General features: G+C 32.0%; 2 protein-coding genes across 7 annotated transcripts; both read right to left on the bottom strand.

Moving 5' to 3' along the window:
* Positions 1-403: 403 nt before the first annotated feature.
* LOC108334614 (telomere repeat-binding factor 2) lies at positions 404-5571 on the bottom strand. Of its 4 annotated transcripts, none has more exons than XM_017570493.2 (8): positions 5353-5571; positions 4806-4914; positions 4436-4698; positions 4056-4282; positions 3492-3576; positions 2020-2103; positions 1219-1568; positions 404-732 (listed from the first exon to the last, which is right to left on the bottom strand). In XM_017570493.2, coding segments are annotated over exons 3-8 (897 nt in total). In that variant the 5' UTR covers positions 4586-4698; positions 4806-4914; positions 5353-5571; the 3' UTR covers positions 404-731. The 4 variants fall into 4 exon arrangements, with proteins under 4 accessions (XP_017425982.1, XP_017425981.1, XP_017425983.1 ...); XM_017570492.2 differs by having other exon boundaries at positions 4849-4914; XM_017570494.2 differs by having other exon boundaries at positions 4849-4903.
* Positions 5572-8300: 2729 nt separating this feature from the next.
* LOC108335978 (probable amino-acid acetyltransferase NAGS2, chloroplastic) lies at positions 8301-19247 on the bottom strand. 3 transcript variants are annotated; one of them, XM_052869701.1, is made up of 11 exons: positions 18789-19247; positions 15541-15628; positions 14941-15149; positions 14671-14822; positions 13659-14079; positions 13236-13333; positions 12272-12383; positions 12011-12170; positions 10278-10490; positions 8941-9013; positions 8301-8644 (listed from the first exon to the last, which is right to left on the bottom strand). In XM_052869701.1, exons 1-11 carry the CDS (start codon positions 19140-19142, stop codon positions 8488-8490), a joined length of 2037 nt encoding a protein of 678 aa, XP_052725661.1. In that variant the 5' UTR covers positions 19143-19247; the 3' UTR covers positions 8301-8487. The 3 variants fall into 3 exon arrangements, with proteins under 3 accessions (XP_052725661.1, XP_052725660.1, XP_052725662.1); XM_052869700.1 differs by lacking the exon at positions 18789-19247 and adding an exon at positions 15767-16296; XM_052869702.1 differs by lacking the exons at positions 10278-10490; positions 18789-19247 and adding an exon at positions 15767-16292.
* Positions 19248-19966: the final 719 nt, after the last annotated feature.

Here is a 19966-nt window from a genome sequence, read left to right as displayed (position 1 = left end):
TTAAAAAAGAAACAGCTAGAAATTATATTTTCAAGTATTGTATTTTTTATCTAAAAAATACATTTATTCTGCATTTGCCTTATTTTTAGAATAATTTGTCCGATACACTGTGCATACAATTATTTGTGAATACATAAAATCATAGTTTTACCTTACCACCGATCATGCCAAACTAGAAGTATTTAAAACATTATCTTTTAAAAAAACTAATTTTTGATATAAAAATAAAGCACAATTTAATTCACACTTTCGAATTCAAGCAGTAAATTTAGATCACAAAACCAAACTCTTTGTAGAATACTAATCTAATTTAGCTTTTTCTACAAATCTCAAATAAGTTAAAAAAAAAAAGGATTTATATAAGACCTACGAGAAAGTGACACTCAATTTTGTTATCAGAAAATTCTAATAAAATCTGTATTCTTCTATTTACTATTATAGGATGTCCATCACAAAGGATCCATCATAATACTCAATCACTACTTCCTCTCTTCCACTGATACTTTGTATTCTCGCCTCAATTGTCTTTCTTCAAAATAAGGTAAAAAAAAATAATAAATAATACGCTCTTAAGGACTCCTGACAAAATGTTTCATGGATCAACCACCGCGTGTTCCAATTTACAAACCTAAATTATATACAGTAGTTGAATACATGCAGGAAGTGTAGCAGCAGAATTATGAGCTCAAACTGATATACGGGTCATATCAGCACTGCAGAAGCTGACACCATCTGTACACATTTGAAAAATCAAAATGTTAGCTACAAGAACTGACACAAACCAATTTTCTGCAGGAACAAGAATAATGTAGTACTAATAAAAGCAAGGAGAAAATCTTTTGACCCGTATTAGTTAACAAAACTGGAATCTTTTCACAATTGACAAGGTTTTTGTTGACAATTAAGATTAGGATCACTAGTAATTAGAGTCAAACGAGAGATGAGAATTTTAACTAAGATATTGTCACATGCTATTCTGAGGACAATCCTGACACAATGATGAAGTTGTCCTTCTTGACTAGTTAGTTGTGATTTCAAATTTGAAAACAGTCTCTGCATAAACTAGAAGGTTGTTAAATTGAATAAGCAATAAGAAATGGTGGGCAATTACATTGGAAATGGTAAACACTTTCCAACAGCATTCTAATTGAAAAAAATATTCTGTAAACACAAGTTTAGGCATTGATAAATTTTCTTGGTAAGGAAAAGGAAGCTTACCAAATGTGAAGCGTCTTGCATTTTAGAGCCTTTATTGCTGCTTTTGCAAACACTCGTGCAGCCTCTGCCTCGGCTTCTGCAGTGTCTGCCTCCCTAGCTGCTGCCTCAGCCTCGGCAATGGCAGCTTCCGCCTCAGCAACTGCTTTTGCAGCAGCAGCTGCTGCTTCTTGTGGTGTCACACCCTTCATTTTTGATAGCTCTGCATCAATTTCGGATTTTGAAAGAATGTTGACACCAGTCTTCTCAGTTTTTGGAGAATCTTTGGGCCTTCCTTCCAGGAGTAACAAGGAAGAACATCTTCTTTTCTCAGATATAGTTAAATTTGTTGCAATCCTGTACTTATGCTTTACCTGTCATTACTCGTTAGATATGTCTCACTCAGGATCAATTGACCAAATACTGATATTAATCACATACCCAATATTTACCTAAAATTAATTTAGCATTAGACGCAAATATTTTATCAATTCAAAATTTGAAATAGATTTATCACTCTTGCGAAAAATCTGTCAGATATGCATAGTTCAACTACTACAAGAGAATATGTCTTTTTGCATCTGTAGATACATGTAACCAGTTACTTAGGTGTAAAACAAATGATTTTTTTGTTCATAACCTTGAGTAAATAACATCAATACGTTGTTAATAATGTATCTGTCATACAATAACTAAAATTTATCCAAGCTGACTGTGCTTCATTACAAAGTTTTGTAAGTAAAAATGCTGCTTATTAGGAAAATAGGGTCCAATAATTCAAGCAAAATTCTGTCTTGTTAAGAAGTTAACTAACAATAAAATTACCTTCATTAATTTTCCACTTGCCACCATGTGCTTCAGTTTTGTTGACAGTAACTTTCTGAGGGTTGGTGTAGAACAGTATTGATCCTGATGAGGTGAAAAATTGTCATTACTTCCATGCACTGGTACTGACCAGCACAAAATGAAACTTTTAAATTGATATTATTTACTGCATTTAATAATTCTATAAGCCAATCAAGATTACAAAAAGAGCAATAAATATCAAATTACTATTGGTTGATCTATGCTAAACATTTCCGAAACATGGGTGAGCAGAAGAGTTAGTAGCTTTTAATGCTTGACATGTGAGACACCAGCTTGGACTTGGAAAAAAGAAACATTTAAAAGGTCAAAATCTTTTGATAGCCGCAGAAAGGAATTCTCGATTACATGGTTGAAATTGTTGATGGATAATAAACAATTAGCAATTTTGGTAAGACAAAATAGCTAATTACAAGTTTATTTGACTAGCTTATAAACAAGTTTTACCAACACAAAAGTGTTTGGTAAGGTACTTCAAAGTAACTAATTTTAAGAGTTTATAGCTAATAAGATAGAGGTTCCTTTCGCTAGCTTGTAGCTTATTTTATTCTATTACTATCATTTATATTTTAATACATTTCCTTATTATTCTTAATTTCTTTTTACCTATGATCACCTATTTTGAATGTTACATTGACAATTAGTCATCACAATTTTTAGTGTTTTTAGTTCAAATTAAAAAAAGATTTAACATTACAAATGAAGTAACTAACCTTTCTTTACATGATACTATTTGAAAATCATACAATGAAAATTAAAAAAAAAATCACCAGTAGTTTAAATTAAAAATTAAAATTTATGTTTTATAAGATAAATAAAAATTAAATTTCATTAATACACATTAGATCACCTAGTATAAACTAAATCCCTTTTCTAAATCCAAAAAACATATAGGACATTAAAAAAAGAAATAGAAGCAGCACTAAAATGTTTAATAAGAATTTACTTATTTGTTAAAAATCATAAAATTATAATTACATAATATATTTTTGTCTAAAAAACACAAATCCTATCTATACAATAAAATTTATGTACTTATGTTCATTTACAAGCTAACTTATCAGCTACTAAATACATCCAATATCTCACTCCATGGACCACCCAGAGAAATATTTCAAAACTTTTTCCTGAATTTTGTTGTGTACTGCAAACTAGATTAGAAAACACGGGCACATACATTTCCTTTGTCACATATAAGTAATAAATCAATCAATGCAAAATGTCTACATGGAAAGATATATTATTTGATAGCAGATTAATGAATGCAGACAATTTACTCCCTAATCTTGAATTAAATCTTTTCATGAGATTAACAGGAAAAAAAGAAGCCAACCACAAAAGAAATTAAATATTCTTTTAGAATTAAAGTTTACATGCACTAACACTTTGATCATCATTTGTTTCTTGAGATGCTTAGATTCTAGTACAAATACCTCTATATATGAAGCAATTGCTGCCCTGTCAGAACCCTTCGGCTCCTTCAACTTGATGATAGACTCTAATATAATATTATCCAACCTGACATTATTAAAAAGCATACAGCTGCTGTCATTGAAATGCATAATGTCACAATTAAGAATAGTTTCAATATTTTGACAAAATTACCACAAAATTTGACGGAATATTGTCAACAGAGATAACAACAGAAGATAACTATTTATCAATAGGCAACTGAATATCATACTTTCTGTGTATTTTTGTCTTGCTAGGTTCAAATTCATCATGAAATTAAATAAACAAAAATCAACAGAAATGAATAATCAACATACATGATTCCTCATTTCTAGAAACTTAGTTTAATTTTCTATTTATTAAAAAACCATTTCTAGAAACTTAGTTTAATTTTCTATTTATTAAAAAAATTGTATACTAGTGCACTGTATTGTGCAATCTTAAACCTAATTATACATGTTTCTTCATACAGTTTTTAAAAAATTAACTCAACTAAACCGAGTAGACCAATTACTAGTCAAGAGTAAATGGCAGATATATTTAACTGGAAGTTCTGTAGCCTTGATACTTTTTCCTTTGAATTAGGAGATATTGCACCAGAAACTGCCAGAGGTTTGGGATCTGCTGCTCCTCTGTCACGTTGAACTGCGGTACTCAAGGCCATGTGATTATTGTCAATTTTTGGGGATGGTAGTAGGTTCTTTTTAAGAGCAAGCTTTGCCTTCTGCCTTGATCCCCATATTGCTGTCACATTTATGTTCCTCCATTTGTCCTGTTTCACGGTTTAAAACACACATGATACACCCTGGTATGCTTAAAATTTAGAAATTTTCTGAAAGCTAATAGAACTCTGCAAATATTGATGCAGTAAACAAGAATGTCATTTCACATGTGCAGAGTAGTAACATTTTAGGCCGACACTTACCTTGAGATCAACATTAGAACGCATGCGCAGAATGGAACTGAACTCTGGGTCAGTAAGTATGGTGCGCCATTTTCCAGCCCCATGTTTGACAACTCCAGCTTTCAATGCCGCTTCTTCCTCCGCGGTCCACTTTTGCTTAGGAGCACCCATTAAAATAAGTCCGAAACCTTTCTATGACAGCCAAATCTCTGCTTTTGTTTTAGTTGAGGACTGTCTTCTTCTGCATGTCCATCAACCAACCAAAAAACTCTCCCTTAACTTACCTACAGGCATGAGAGTAAAAAAAAAGTTAAATAAAAATGACAAGACAGTTTCATGTTTAAACACATTTTCTTCCTCAAATATTTTCTTAAAACAAAAAAAACCGAACCCAAGATCTCCCTCATCAAGCATTGACTTCAATTTCCAATTACCTTCAATCTCATCCACAAGACATCTAACTTCTGAACAGTGGAAACTCCGGAAAGCCTAATAATCACCTTTTCATATTATTTATCAGGAAAAAGTGATATAAGTTAAACATTGTCAGAAGCATCTTGACCAGGAAAAAAAATGCACATTATTTTTGCAATGGCAATACAATTAGACAAGTCCTTGCAAAAATAGCAAAATGGCACCGCATGTCCTCATACAGAAAGAGTTACTCTAATTCTACATCTGATTACATAACTCTCATAACATTAACAACAGTGCAGAATTACCTCAAAGGGTTATTGCATCACCGCCTCAAATAAAAATCCAACTGATGCTTTTGATTCGGTTTCAAATTCATTATGCACACATAAATCTTACATTAATTAAACAAATACAATGACAAGGAAAAGTAGCCGACTCTTCAACTCGCACAGGACACTTAATAAAAGTAACAGAGAAAATAATCGGCTATGTGTAAACTATATCAGTGCACACTAACTAACCTGGAAATATAGATGGCACAAAATTTAGTTGACTTGGGAGAAAAAGGAAAGAAAATTAGCGAAGAATCGACGGAAGAAGATGTAACGCATCGAAGAAGATTCGCGGGCAAAGATGTGAATTGGGAGACGTTGGAGTACATACACGCAGATAAATGGAATTGGTACCTGTGAGGAACAGGAAAATAACAAGAGAAAAAATAATTGATGTCTTCTGGTTTATTTGTTTTAATGTTGTTTTTTCTGAGAAAAAACTAGCAATTCAATATTTTTTTAAATTTCTAGATGATCCCTTTATTGTATCCAAATTTGTTTTTAGCTTTTCTCTATAATTTTACTTTTCTTTTGGACTGGATCTCGATGCACAGAACTCCATAAAAGACCAACCACCAATGGTGGTCTACTACTCAGTTTAAGTACAATTTAAAGGTGAAAATAGAATAAAAATTAAAGGGAAAATAAATTATATTTATTTATCATTAATAATTTGTATTTTATTTATATTTATATTTTAATTACTTTATTGTAATAACAAATATAAATATTATTAAAATATTTATAATATAATAGATTATATTATAAATTATAATCCATATTTATTATGTTATAATAAATCTTTTGATGTATATTTTTTTTTTCTAATTTTATTTTTTAGACAACTACTTTTTAAATTAAAATAATTATTTTATCAATTTTACTTTTTAAGTAGTTTTTCAATTTAATTATTTTTTAACCTAAAATAGTTACTTATAAAAACATCTATAAAATAAATAAAAATTATTTATATTTATTTTTATAATTATAATAGTAATAATTTTATTATTATAAAAAAAGTGAACATAAATATAAATTAATATGTTTTCATTAATTAGTTATCTAATAGACCTAATAAGTAAATTTCTATAGAAATGTTTTCATATTTATTTTGAAAATTCAAACTCGTATATTTGTATAAATTGTTTCTATTAAAAATAACTCTTCTCCTTGAGTAATCCTGAAAATTCATTAATGTACTCTCCTCTATTCAATTTGCTTAAAAAGATCACAATCAAAAGGAATGGAAGCTTAAATTGGAAATATTATTGAAGAACAAAAATCATACCATAATAAGTAATAAGCATCCTTCAACTGGGAAATCACCATTTTACAAATTGCACTTGAGAATAGCAGCAAAGAATCATCACTATATTGTTTTGAAACCAGGAGATTAAAAACTAAATAAATAAAAAGTAGAAACTTAGAAGATAAATTCTATAGAAAAAGGGGGGGATGTGGTTTTGAGTGAAGTGAAAAAGACATAAAGTGAAACTTCAAGGGGAGTTTTGCAAAGTTGCAATTTGACATGAGTATCTCGGTAAAAAAAATTTAGCTCTAAATGACTGTTGGAAGGAGATAGAAATTTTAAATAGTTTAACTTTATTGTCAATTGGAGGATAAAATAATGTTGAGGGAACTTTACCTTGAGAAAGAAATGCTTAGAGAATCCATAGTAAGGAAAAGACAAATTAAAGTCTTTCTTTGAGAAGAGGTTTGATTAACAACCTTGAAAGAGCACAATGTCAGATATTGTTGAATTCAAGACCATGTGGGAAGATTATAAAAGAGGTTTGCTCATTTTGAAGAGTTGAAAATTAAAATTATCATGTAGATTAATTTAATTTCAAGTTTAAGCTCTTTTTTTTTATCAATTTCGTGGGAAAGGAATATGTTCAAATGGTACTTATTGTTTATTTATAGTTCTTATTCCTGTAATAGAAAACCAACAAAGATTTAGGTCATTTCAGAATTATCTCTTCAGTTGTTATATATACAGAATTATAGTAAAAATAATTACAAGTAGATAAAAAACAGTTACAAGAAGTGTGATTCATCACAGAAAAGTGCCTTCATTGAGGGAAGAAGTATATTACTTAGTGTGTCGGTGACAAATAAGTCCCTTGATTAAGCAAAAAGAGAAAGTCTTTAAGGTGAATGATGAGAAGACATGATTTCTTTTTTTGGAACTTTCTTCATCATATATATGCTTAGGAGATTGTGTTTTAGGGATAGATGAATCTTTTAGTTGAGTGTTTGTTCAGAACCTAGTTGTATATTAGTTTTAGAGAATGGAAGTTCTACTACACAAACATTTAGGCTTAAAAGAGGATTGAGACAATCAGATCCCTTGACACCTACTTTGTTTACCACAGACACCTACTTTGTTTACCACAGAAAGTTTGAGTTAGTGGTATCATGAAAAAGAGAATTTTCAACTACCTTTATTCTAGTTTACTGATGGCGAGAAAAAAAAAATGGAGGTAAATCTTTTGCAATATTGAGATGATACCCTTTTTCTTTTGACACTTCTCCAAACACAGTTTTTCTCATAAAAAAAAATCAGTGTTGAGATGCTTTGAGTAGTATTTTTATAGAAAGTTACCATTTTATAAAAGTAGTTTTCGAACTACTAGGATGATATGGAAAACCAAAAAAAAGTATGTTAATTTGTTAAACTACAAAATTTTAACTCTCCCCATTATCTATACAGTGGCATGTCCTACTGGGTGGGTAGAGTTTGCCTTTTTTTCAATTTGGTTTTATCCAATTTATTGAGATTAGAGGAAAGGTTGAATCAGAGTAAAGAGAAATGCCGAGTTCTCTTGATTGTGTTGTGAAATATTAAGTTATGCAAAATGAATGTGCTTTTAATTCTCGAATATCATTGACAAGACTATTTCTTTTGCTTGGTCTTTATTGAGAGACTACATGGATTCATTTATTTACACAACTAGTCAATGTTTAGTCTTCCCTGACATACTGTTTTCTAAAATTGTACTCAAGTTGCTATAGCTTTGGAGATAGGGTTTTTATCACTCTTTTTAGCTTACTGTATACAGGGATTAAATTTTATATTTTTATGGTTACTTTTTATTGTTAAGTGTTTCTCAGTTTTAGCCATGTAGGAAGAGTAGTTGATGCCCTTTATTAAATATATTGTTTCTGCTGATAAAAAAAAGAGTACAAACTTAATGCTACAAATGGAAGACCTGCCTGCGATATACACTGATGATCCAGATTCCTTACTGTTATAAGAATGTTTATAAAAGTACCTAATATATTGCATCCAATCAATAAGAAAAAAGACAACATAAAGTGGAGCTAACTTGAATCAGATTTTACACCAACAGTAATTCCACTTTTATTTGGCAGAAGCTTCTTCATATAATACTTAGAATTGCGAGAAAGATTGATCTTTCTCCTTTTCTTTTCAGGAATATAATCAATAGAACATTCTGAAAATCCACGCCTCACAAACCTGTCAAAAAGTTAGTAATCAATTTCCATAATTTGTAGGCATCGCAATGCACAACTAATTCTTTCAGGAATTCCATGTATATCAACGTATCAACTTCGTAATTGCACTAATATCCATTTTTGACAACATATTTTTAGAAATGGTAGAAGAAACATGCAAAGACATGCCACCAATATAGGATAACAAACAATAAGCTGTGTTCAAGAATCAGTGAGTATGCGACAAGTCACTAAAAGTGAAAAATGACACTTATTACAATCAAGGCTTACATGACATGTATCAGGGGAGTTACTTACCAATCTGCTGTACGTGTAGTTAGCAGGAAAAGCATATTCAGTCCCAGATACGATGCTTTCTTCTCCATATAATCTGCATATATTTTATAGTATGATTAAATAACTCTTCTGAAAACATGTGGCAAGCATGATTACAGAACAACAGCATCAATGATTAAAATCATGCAGCTGCTCAATAATATCAAAATCTGACGCCCACACCACAATCTTGACACAAACATGTTTAAAATTTCTAACACTCTACTTGAGATTCCTGAGAACTTAATGAGTCTTACACTACCCACTGATGTGTATATTTTATAAAAGGGAGAAGCGTATAAGGGAAGGAAAAGAAAGGAACTTTAAAAAGCTGAGCAATAGATGAAAACATCATTGTTTTAACTCTCCCCCTCAAGGTGGAAGGTATATAGATTGCATGCAGCAAGCATGGAACATACAAATTGAATTCAAAATCTTCCCAAGGATTTAGTTAAAATATCTACCCATTGATCACAAAAATTGACAAATTTAGTAAAAAACGTCCTGGACAGCACCTTCTCTTGAAGAAAGTGACATACAATTTTTATATGTTTAGTTCTTTCATGAAAGACAAGATTGGAAGCAATATGAAGACTTTTCTTTATCATCACATTACAATTTCATTTGCTGTGTTTAGCAGAATTACAACTCTTGAAGGATTTGTTAATCAATACAAGTTCACAGGTAACTAATGTCATAACTCTATATTCAGCTTATGCACCTCTATATTCAGCTTATGCACCAAACCCGGACAACAACATCTATTACTTGCTCTTCCAAAAAATAATATTTTCACCTATAAGTACACGATATTCAGTAGTAGAATGTCTATCTATAGGAAATCCTCTCTGACCGTCACAATATTCATAATCCCTTATCTAGGTACCTAATTGTTTCCCTTGTCCTCATAAAATAATCCTTCTCCAAAAGGATGTTTGATATATCTAAGAATGCGTATAACAAAATTTAGAGGAGGAGAATTAATTTGACCAATTACTCTAGAAGCAATTTTGGACCTTCTGCTAAGGTAACAAGGTGAGAAAATTTAGGTGACGGTACAGAAAAAAATAAGGAAGTCAATGATCCTGTTATGAAATTGTTTGTTAGTAGTTAGTGCCACGTCAGGAGTTAATTTTTCAGTTTAATTAGCAATTATATAAGAAGACAACTGCTACTGTGTTAAACAACTTGTGTGTGATAATTCATTTCATTAAAACTCTTCTTTGTACCTTCTTTCTAGAATAATATTCAGTTCCGGATTATTTTTGGCTAAATCCCCTACGGTTCTGTAATTCTTCGAATTGGTATTCCTAGAGTACCTTTTTCATAACAGATCCATGGACTTCTATTAGTAATTGATTGAGAAACATTGGTTGTTGAAACACAAGGAGTAAAGAATGATTGGCCTTTAATAGTGGCTTCTAAAGAGTCATCATCCAAGAATATCGTTAATTCTTCCAGTGCAACTTGAGCTTCAGCAATATAAGAAACCATATCATGATTGATTTGTTTGAGGGAGGCTAATGTGTGGGCTGCATCATTCAAACATTGAATATCATGAGAATAAATGCTTCAAGTGTTATTCCAAAAGGAGCAAGAAGTTCTAAAGGTTCTAAGGGTTCCCAAGATGTTGAGTTTCATAGATTGTCATAGCAACCCAAGAACCAAAGTTCCATAGACGCAACCCATGATAGATAACTTTTTTGTTTAGTTTCTCAGTTGTAATAGCGGAAGTCCCAAAAATAAACAAAAACAGGGTCTCTGAAAGCCATAAAGAGAAAGACAACACTATTTCCCTTTCTTTTCTTAAAGGGAAAGACTAGATACACCTGTTTTAGTAGAATGAGGATTTTGAGGTCAAATTTGGGAAGAGAAGTGGCCAATGGACCTTTCTGGGCGGTGTTCCAATGGGTGGATGACGCTGTGTGGGCTTCATACACAAGAGAAGGAACTCAACATCGATATAGTGTGACTATGATTTTGGCCATGCAACTTTTTTGGTTAGGTTGCCCTAGCTGAGGCACACAAACAATGTTAGGTAATGGTTGATGAAAGAGAAAACGGATCATATGTGCTCTTCTATCAACTTGAGATTTATGAGAAATAGTGAGTGTTACACTAGTCACTAATGTATATATTTTATAAAAAGGAGAAGTGAGCATGGGAAGCAAATGATCTATAACCTATCAACCTATCAACTTATCCTTCGAGATACATACAAAACCTTATTTACAAAAGTTAAGCAATAGATAAAAGCATCATTATTTAAACAACTTTAAATTAAAAACATTGCTCTCGTTATGAGCTATAGTTATTACTACCAACAATAAATTTACCTACGAGTTCTAAGGCCAAATCGTTAATATAAATAACGATGATCTCAGGCAGTCTTGATCATAATTTAGGCATACATAGAAAGACTTTACATTTCTACTAATTCATAAGGCCTCAATTTGTGTTTACCATCAAATGAATATACACAAACAATGAAAAATAGCCACAATATGTCAATGCATTCTGCAAGTTTTCAGTCATTCACTAACCATCAAGCACAAGAATCATCAATGATAGGCCCATCATGAACGTATATAGGAGTAAAGGGAGAAAAGGGGATGAAGGAATAGGAGAGGGGATAGATGGGGCCAAGAAACAAGGCCTGCTTGTGCATGAAAGAAAGAAACATGGAGCAGCAGCTGAGAGAAAACTTAGGAGAGACGAAGGGCATAACATAACGGCCAATTGGCAGAGAAATGTTAGAAGAGAGGATGCGTGAATCATGCAGTAAGAAGGGAGAGGAGGGTATAGTGGAAGGGAGGAACAGATTGAGGGGGGGAGGAGAATCATTTGTGAGTACAAGGTTAAATGAAGAACGGTCTACCTCTGGGTGTTTCATAGTCTATACTTCTTAATTTCAAGTTTTGCAAAGAAACTGTAATCCAACAAATTGTTCTAGTTTTTTTCATGCTGATTTAGTTCATACCTTGTTATATATATTCAAAATTCCTTTTCATTTTGTTGGGTCCTATCTATCAACCACAGAAAAATAGCATACCAAGCATTTTGTCACCCTGTCCTTGACCACGACAATCAGGAGATACTGCAATGCAAGCAACTTCCCCGCACTTCTCCTCAAAGTGAGGAAAAAGGGCAGCACAAGCAATTATGTGACCTTCTCTTTCCACAACAACGAATGAATCCAATGTTTGCAAGAGCTATAAACAGAGAATGATTAAAATGAGATATCTTGATAAATTACCACGACCATGTAAGCCACAGTATCCACAACACAAAAAAAACATATAACTAGGCAAACCTCATCATCAGTCCGCTTAACCAATATGCCAGATGCCTCCAAAGGCTGAATAAGTTGTTTTATTCCAGAAATATCTTTCACCTCTGCTGTCCGAGTGCCTTCATAAAGGTCACTGCAAAATTTATTGAAAAATAAGAGAATGAAATAAATGGAAAGGGAAAAAAACTTTATTTAGTATAATACCATTGTGAACAACATACTGCAAATAGTATAATGCTAAGTGCATAGGAAGCTCGTGATATCATAGATTTTGGAATTAATTTAATTTTGTAGCGATATAACATAAGTCTATTTGGATGAACTTCTCTATAAACACTTCTAAGAGAACAAAGTAAGAAAGAAAAATTAAATAAATTTCTCCATAACCAAAAATTAGCTAATGTGTAAATTGATTTGAAGTAGTTCTCTAATGTTATCTTCTCTAAAATCAAATTCCAAAACTTATGCATAAGCTTGTTTTAGTTTATGGATAAACTTATTTCACCCTTTTCTTCCTTTTTTTCCTATAATTGCTGATGGGGAACTTTACCCAAATAGACCATGTCTTACTAATAAATATATGAAATCACACCTATTTATAACTTGTGTACTAACACTAACATAGTTATTTCAACTAATCCTCCAACCATTTTTAACATATGGTTTCATAGAAGAGAAAAAGAGAGAATGCTCAGAGATGGAGTTCAGATCCAATCCACGTATTTCCAGCCTTATGCAATCAGAATCTCGACAAACAGCAATGTGATAATTAGCTACCCTAAGGGGTTATAAATAAACCTGAATCTCACATCTGTGGCCTGTATGGTAGCTCCAGCATAAAATCCACTAGGATGCCCACTAAACTATGGTTACCCCATACCTTACCACTTGTTTCTCTTACCAAACAGGTTACCAACTCTTGGACAAAATAATTCACACAGAGAAAAAAAAACTTAGTTCAGAGGATTTCACGAAGGTTGCTTACCTAGCCACCATTGTTCCCATCCCGTCTCTTTTAAACAATTCCAACAACAAAACTCCACTAATAGTTCCATCCAGCAAGTGAACTCTTTGAACACCACCCTGACAAATGGCAGTTGGTATTATCAGCAACATGCAGCAATTGCAATTTTAAACCATATTTTACCATTTCAATTTCCAAGGAGAGACTCCTCAAAGAATTTTGAAAGTTACTCCAAATAAACCACCTTACAGTAGCAATATTTTAAGAGAGTTCTAAGATCCTTCCATATACAATACAGTTGCAAAAACAAATGTACACACAATATGTAACTCCTGGCCTGGTCATGGTTTGAAAAATGTTTTTTTTTCTCTCAATTGCTGATATATCAAAAACTCAAAATAAGCAAAGCACGTGTCATAAAAATAAGGTAGTCCATGGACTCACTCTGCAAACAAAAGCAGCAGCAGCCAACTCTGACAGGTAACCATGCATTCGACTTAACCGCTCTTGACCTCCAATGGCAAAACCTTGCTCACTGGACTCTAAGCCATTTCCATTTTCAAAACCAACACCATTGTGGAAGGTTGTTTTATGCCATTCTGTGAAACGCCCAATAGGTGGTGGTTTGACTATTCCATTAAAATTGTTATATTCAGGAGAGTTGAAACCTTCTTCATCAACAACTTTGACATAGTTAGCAGCTACTTCACTTTGCTCAGCCCGTTTACGAATTAGCATGTCTGCTTCTTGAAGAGGCAAGAAACGAATTAAACGTCCATTCTCATCAAGTATTGGACCATCTATAAGGCATATCAACTTGTCTGCTCCTATAGCCAAGGCACAAGCTGTTGCTACTTCATAGGTGCTGGAGGAAAAATAAATCATTAATAAATATCCAGGATTCAAGCTTTTGTCGGATTCAAGTCTAGCAACTCTCACGTGTCAGCAAGCAAAAGAATCAGGTGAGGCACACATGGTTTTTGCTGCCCATTTCTTCTCTTTATTAATAATATATTTTCTGTTGTATTATTAGACCATATCCAAGTATTACAAATTAAACAAAAACATACAATAAGGGGGAAAATAGAACTCATTTGTAACACTAGTAGTATTTTGATTCACACATACTTGCCAAAAAGCCGGCACCATTAGTTTCTCAGTATTTGCTCCTCCCATCTCACTTAATAAAACCTTCTATTCAACTCCTCTTATTCTTTCTTTCCTTGAGCAACCAAAATACGTTTGTGCTTTTACAAATCTATTCACAAGTTTAATTCTTAAAAAAAGATCCTAGAAGAATTATAACTTTTAGGAGGAATGTGGATATTTGACAAGAGACCAAAGACCAAATAATCACAAATTACAAAAACATTAAGATAACAGCTAGTATTTCAGCAAGCAATCAGTTACATTAAGTTGTAGAAATCAATCATCAGAATAAAGCTTCAAAGCATACTTGCAATTTAATACTTCTCCAGAGCTGGAGTAGCCCAAGTTGGTTAAAATAACTACACAACCACCATCGAGTCTCTCACGCATGCGAGATACGTCTACTTTTTTAACTTCCCCAGTTGACCCAAAATCAATTCCATTGACCACCCCTCTTCTCTGCCAAAACATAAAAATAACAAGATGTACTAACACGGTGATAAAAACATAAAGGGAGGGACAATTTCACAAAGACCACCGTCACAGTATAGCAGTGATCAAATCACAAAATTCAAACCTTGGCTGCAAGAAAGTTACCACTGGCAACACTGACACCCACTTCATGCCATCGACTATTATCGCCATGTCGACGAATATTGCATATGGAAGGTCCAGGAGAAAGTTTTGCTTCGATCATCAATCTTATTCCCCCAGCGGCTTCCATCGCAGCTTCTAGAGATGCTTCATCAGTTATCCTATATCTACCAACATACTTAGGCTGGCACCCTACGAATAAAAGAATAAGGTCAATCGCTGAGACACCGCTCTAGCTAACAATGTCCTTCCATTTTCTCTCTTTAGGGAAAAGGATACAGTGATATTTGCAGGGAACACTACCAATGTTAAAATTAACACTGATTTAATCATTCTCACTGGTGTAAGAAAACTAAGCAACCGATTAATTCGACAAATTTAGCTCCTCTTAAAGTAATAGTAAAGTTAGCAATCCAGTTGTTTATGAGAAAATCACTACTTTATGTCCTATGACATTCATAATTTGTTATATTTGTGCAATAACATCAAAAGACCATTTTCTCACCGACAACTAAGATTACTTAGTTTGCCCTTTAAAGAGGATTTGATTACTTTAGAGGAGCCTGATCCTATTTTGACAAACCTCTCTCATTCAAAAGCTTGTCTATCTGCACATGTGTCCCCGGAACAAGAACAAACCGGATACCTAGCTGATGAAGGAAAGCTATGTCCTGCACCCACAATTAGAAAACACGCTTTCAGTTTAATGTACACTTACTACATGGGCATGGCTAGTAGTCAATGTAACAAATAAAATGCTAGCAATAAAAGATCATGATTCTGTGAAAATAAAAATTTGAAGTGCGTGCCTTGAGAATAGGATCTAGGAAAGGACTAGAAACAATTTCTCCAGAAATAATGACAACGAAGGTGCTGCCACGATAGGCCCACAAGTAAGGCCAGGCCTCGCGAAAGGAACGCACGAATTGCTTATCTTCCACCGACCCATTATACCCATCTGCTTCTATACTCCCATAACCATTCGCTCCTTCGCTCGACGCAGTAAGCTTCTTTGAACTTCTTCTCTTTCGGTTACCCAGGGGCCGCGCTTCTGGGCCCCGACGAGGCTTAAATTGCAGGTTTGATTTTGGGGAGTGGAAACATAAATGGTGAGAGGAGGAGTATAGTTTGCAGAAATCAGAGAAGGTGGAAGTGTTCGGAATGGATGGGCATAAGGAACGCGCCATTAAGAAGAAACTGATTTCACACCGTGCCGGTGATCGGTTGCGGTGGCGGTGGCGGGGAAACTCTCAAACTTTAGCCGCCAAGTCAAGGAAACTATTTGCTAACTTCACTCGCATGATGCTAATTTCTTTTTCTGTTCTTTAACTATACTTTTTTCACTCGTAAATAGTAATTCCTCCGATTTTGATAGTTTTAACCATCTAACAAAAAGATGGAGTTTCCTTCTTAAATATTAATTTTTTTCTTTCTAATTTATTTTGTAATTAATTACTTTCTTTGTTTGAATCAAAACAATACCTTTATTGAAAAGGAGATGAATAAATTAATAAAACTGTTTAAAAGGTAGTATATTTATTATTATTTGTGAAAAATCCTTACACAAATGAGAGGGAGAGAGTATGTTTTGGTCTAAACAAAAGTGCTCCTCCCTTTGAGCAATCAGTTAAGTTATTAAAAGAATACTATCTATATATTGTATTAATAATAATAATAATTAGTAATAATGCTCAGTTAAATAGATTCGTCTCTCTTTAAAATTTGTGTATGTTGTCATTATCGCAACCCTCATCGCTAAAATTATTTAATAATAATACAAAATTTTCACTTATTCATAATTCCGAACTCATTTCTGAAGTATATTCAATGAGAAATAATTGATAACATTTAGAAAGGATTTATAATATCTAAAAATATATAAAAGGAAGAATATTACGTTAAAAATATAAGAGGAATTATTTAATACATGTTTTAACGAATTGGTTAAAATTTTATGTCATGTCCCTGGAGAAACAAAGTCACTGTCGATCATTAATTTGATAAGTATTCTTATTGTACTTTATTTAAAATTATTATTCTTAATTTAATGTTAAAACATTAAACATTATAATCAAATTGTATTGATGCTTTCCTTGCATTTATTATTAAAGTATGCAATTTTTTTTTTTTCAGAAAAACAAATTTTGCATATGAACCTAAACTAAATAAACTGAAGTTCACAAAAACATATTTAAAAAGGAAACTTTGAAAGTGAAGGAGAATATCAGTTTTTGATATAATAATGTTCTATCCACACTTACGTTTTCGTGTCCTACTTGTTAAATTCGATGTTGATCATTCATTCTGATAAAATGCTATAAAAAGAAAAAGACCTTATTATTTTATCATATTCCTAAACAAGAAAGGAAAGAAGGAAAAACATTTATATACAAAAATATATATATTTTAAGTTTTCAAATTATATTATATTTATTATTATTATCTTTTGCTTGGAGGTTCGACACACATAGATCTCCATACTTGATAAGATATTGTCCGTTTTGAACTTGCTTTTAGTACACTCCAAAAGGTCTTTTATCATAAGATATTTGTCTTTTCTCCAACGTGAGACTTTATTTGTATCTCAATATCTTTTAGGATTTATTAACACTTTTTGTTTTTATTTAATTTTATTCAGTTAAACAATGTTTAATGTTTTAATTTAGTTATTAAATTAATATTTACTTGATTTATAAATATTAAACACGGATCTTTTAGTACGTAGCCATTGTTTAATGCGATGAATAATTTGCATTAATAACTAAAAAAATTAAAATCTTTATTTTAATAATTTAATTGACTGATATCTTTTAACAATTAATTTTCGTTTCTTCAGTTTTAAGGCATAACCTTTCGAAATAAACAAAAAACAACATATTACTCTTAATAAAATGAAGTCAATTAATTTTAATAAACAAAAAAAATTATCCCACCGTTTTTCTTAGAACATGGGTTGGAAACACGTCAATTCTTGATAATTACTGAGAGAGAAAAGAGAAAAAGAAAAGATACGTCATGCTTAAAGATCACCTAAAGTTAAGAAACAAAACCTATAGGATTGCATATCATGCACGTAAATTTAAATATATTTTTAAATTAAAATTACATGAAAAGAATATTTTTTATTGCCCTAAAGATTTTATATTGTGAAACTTTTACCTTTTTATTCAATATTCGTATTTTAATATTACATGCACTTTGTCCTCTCCTCGAGAAGACACGTCACTTCAACGTGTGAAGCCAAAAGTGACACGTGGTTCTTAACTGTTTCTTAAATTTACTTGTTTCCTTTTATCGTCTCAGCCTATGCTATTTTTTTCAGCTTTTGAAAACTACCTTTTATTTAAGTAATTGTTTATTTGCTACCACTAATATTTTTTTATTTTCGAAATTTTCTACGTAAAAAGCAACGAAGCCAGGAATTTAGCATTTTTGTTTCAAATCAAACTAGTTCGGTTGTTGCCTAAATTATCTTCACATGTTGAGTTAATTCTATACACAGAACATGCAAACTTCAATTTGTTCGTTGCAGTATAGTTAAAATAACAAATAGAGAGAAAAAAACAATGTTTTTTTTTCTTTGATCAGACAAAAGTGAACAATAAACAAAAGTTGACTTGAAAGAACAAAACTTAAAAAAAAAAACTTATTTGAACTTTAAACTTTTTCTTTTTCTCCTTTTTTTTCTATAAAAGATTTTACCAACATCATATTTTAATGGTATTGAGTAAGCATTGTGGGGACATTTTCAAAAAATAATCAATTGAAAAAATGAAAAAGGTTTGTTGAATTGAGTTGATTTGAGAGTGAGAGAGAGGAGCGATGTGATACCTTGAGAATGGGATCAAAGTAAGGACTGGCAACAACTTCTGCAGATATCAGCACAACGAAAACACTGGCTCTGTGGGCCAAAACGTAGGATTGAGATTCCCTAAGAACATTGACGAACTCTTCGTCTTCCTCCGAGATGCCAAGGTCTTCTCCGGCGGCGCGACTTTGGTGACAGCCGTAGCCTCTCGGTGATAACGTTGTCGTTTTGTTGTTGTGTGACCTGAAAGAACAAGAACGACGAGGAAGAGTTGCAGTTTCGAGTGGTGATAGAAGATGGAGGAAGTGGAAGTTACGAGCGGAGCCATGGGAAACGAAAGGCACAGATATGGTTGCGTTGGAAGTGGCCGTAGCCATGGTTGTTGAGCTTCGACCTTCCCTTTGTGTGTGATCTCACTGTAACTCGAGAATAAGAGACGGAGAGATATTTTCCATTTTGGTAATTAATAAGTTGTGTTGTGTTGTGTTACTATGAAATGCACCATTAGGGCAAATAAAAAATTAAAAAAAAAAGACACGGTAGTAGAGGTAGACTACGCGGCGACACGATGCCGTTCTATACAGACTGAGACAGGATAAAATACGTTCCTAGAACAAGACTAATTAATACTACTAATTTATCTATTTGGAATCCACTATTTATTAATTTTAATTATACAACAGAAATATTATTCATATGAAATGAAAGAAAAATATTATGATAATGTTAATATTTTGCTTCTAAACTGTAGCTTAGGTTGACCTAAAGAAAGGTTAAATATGGTTTTGTTTTTGAATTTTTAATTAGTAAAAATTTGAATTAACGATTTTTGAAATTTTAGATTAATTTAGTTTACTATTTTTAGAATAATATAAATTTAGTTTTTCTAATCTAAATTTATTTAAGATTTTAAATATATTTCTTAATTAATTTTTATAAAATATATATTAAATCGTATAAATAATTTAAATGTTATCATTAAAAAATGTTAAATAAATTTTTAAAAAAATAATTAAAGTAGTTAAATTTATATACTTTTAAAGTTTAAAATTGAGAAATTAAATTGAATTAAATTTTAAAAGTGCACAATGGACAAAAACCTATTTATTTTAAAATATATATTTTTAAAATTTTGTTATTTTATTTGTAAGAGTTGTATTTCATTTTGAGAAGGCATGCAGTGGTGCATGTATCGTCGTAA

This window comes from Vigna angularis, chromosome 10 (assembly GCF_016808095.1).
Source record: "Vigna angularis cultivar LongXiaoDou No.4 chromosome 10, ASM1680809v1, whole genome shotgun sequence".
NCBI lineage: Eukaryota > Viridiplantae > Streptophyta > Magnoliopsida > Fabales > Fabaceae > Vigna > Vigna angularis.
The sequence above is the reverse complement of the archived record's forward strand: the minus strand, read 5'-3'. Positions and strand labels throughout refer to the sequence as shown.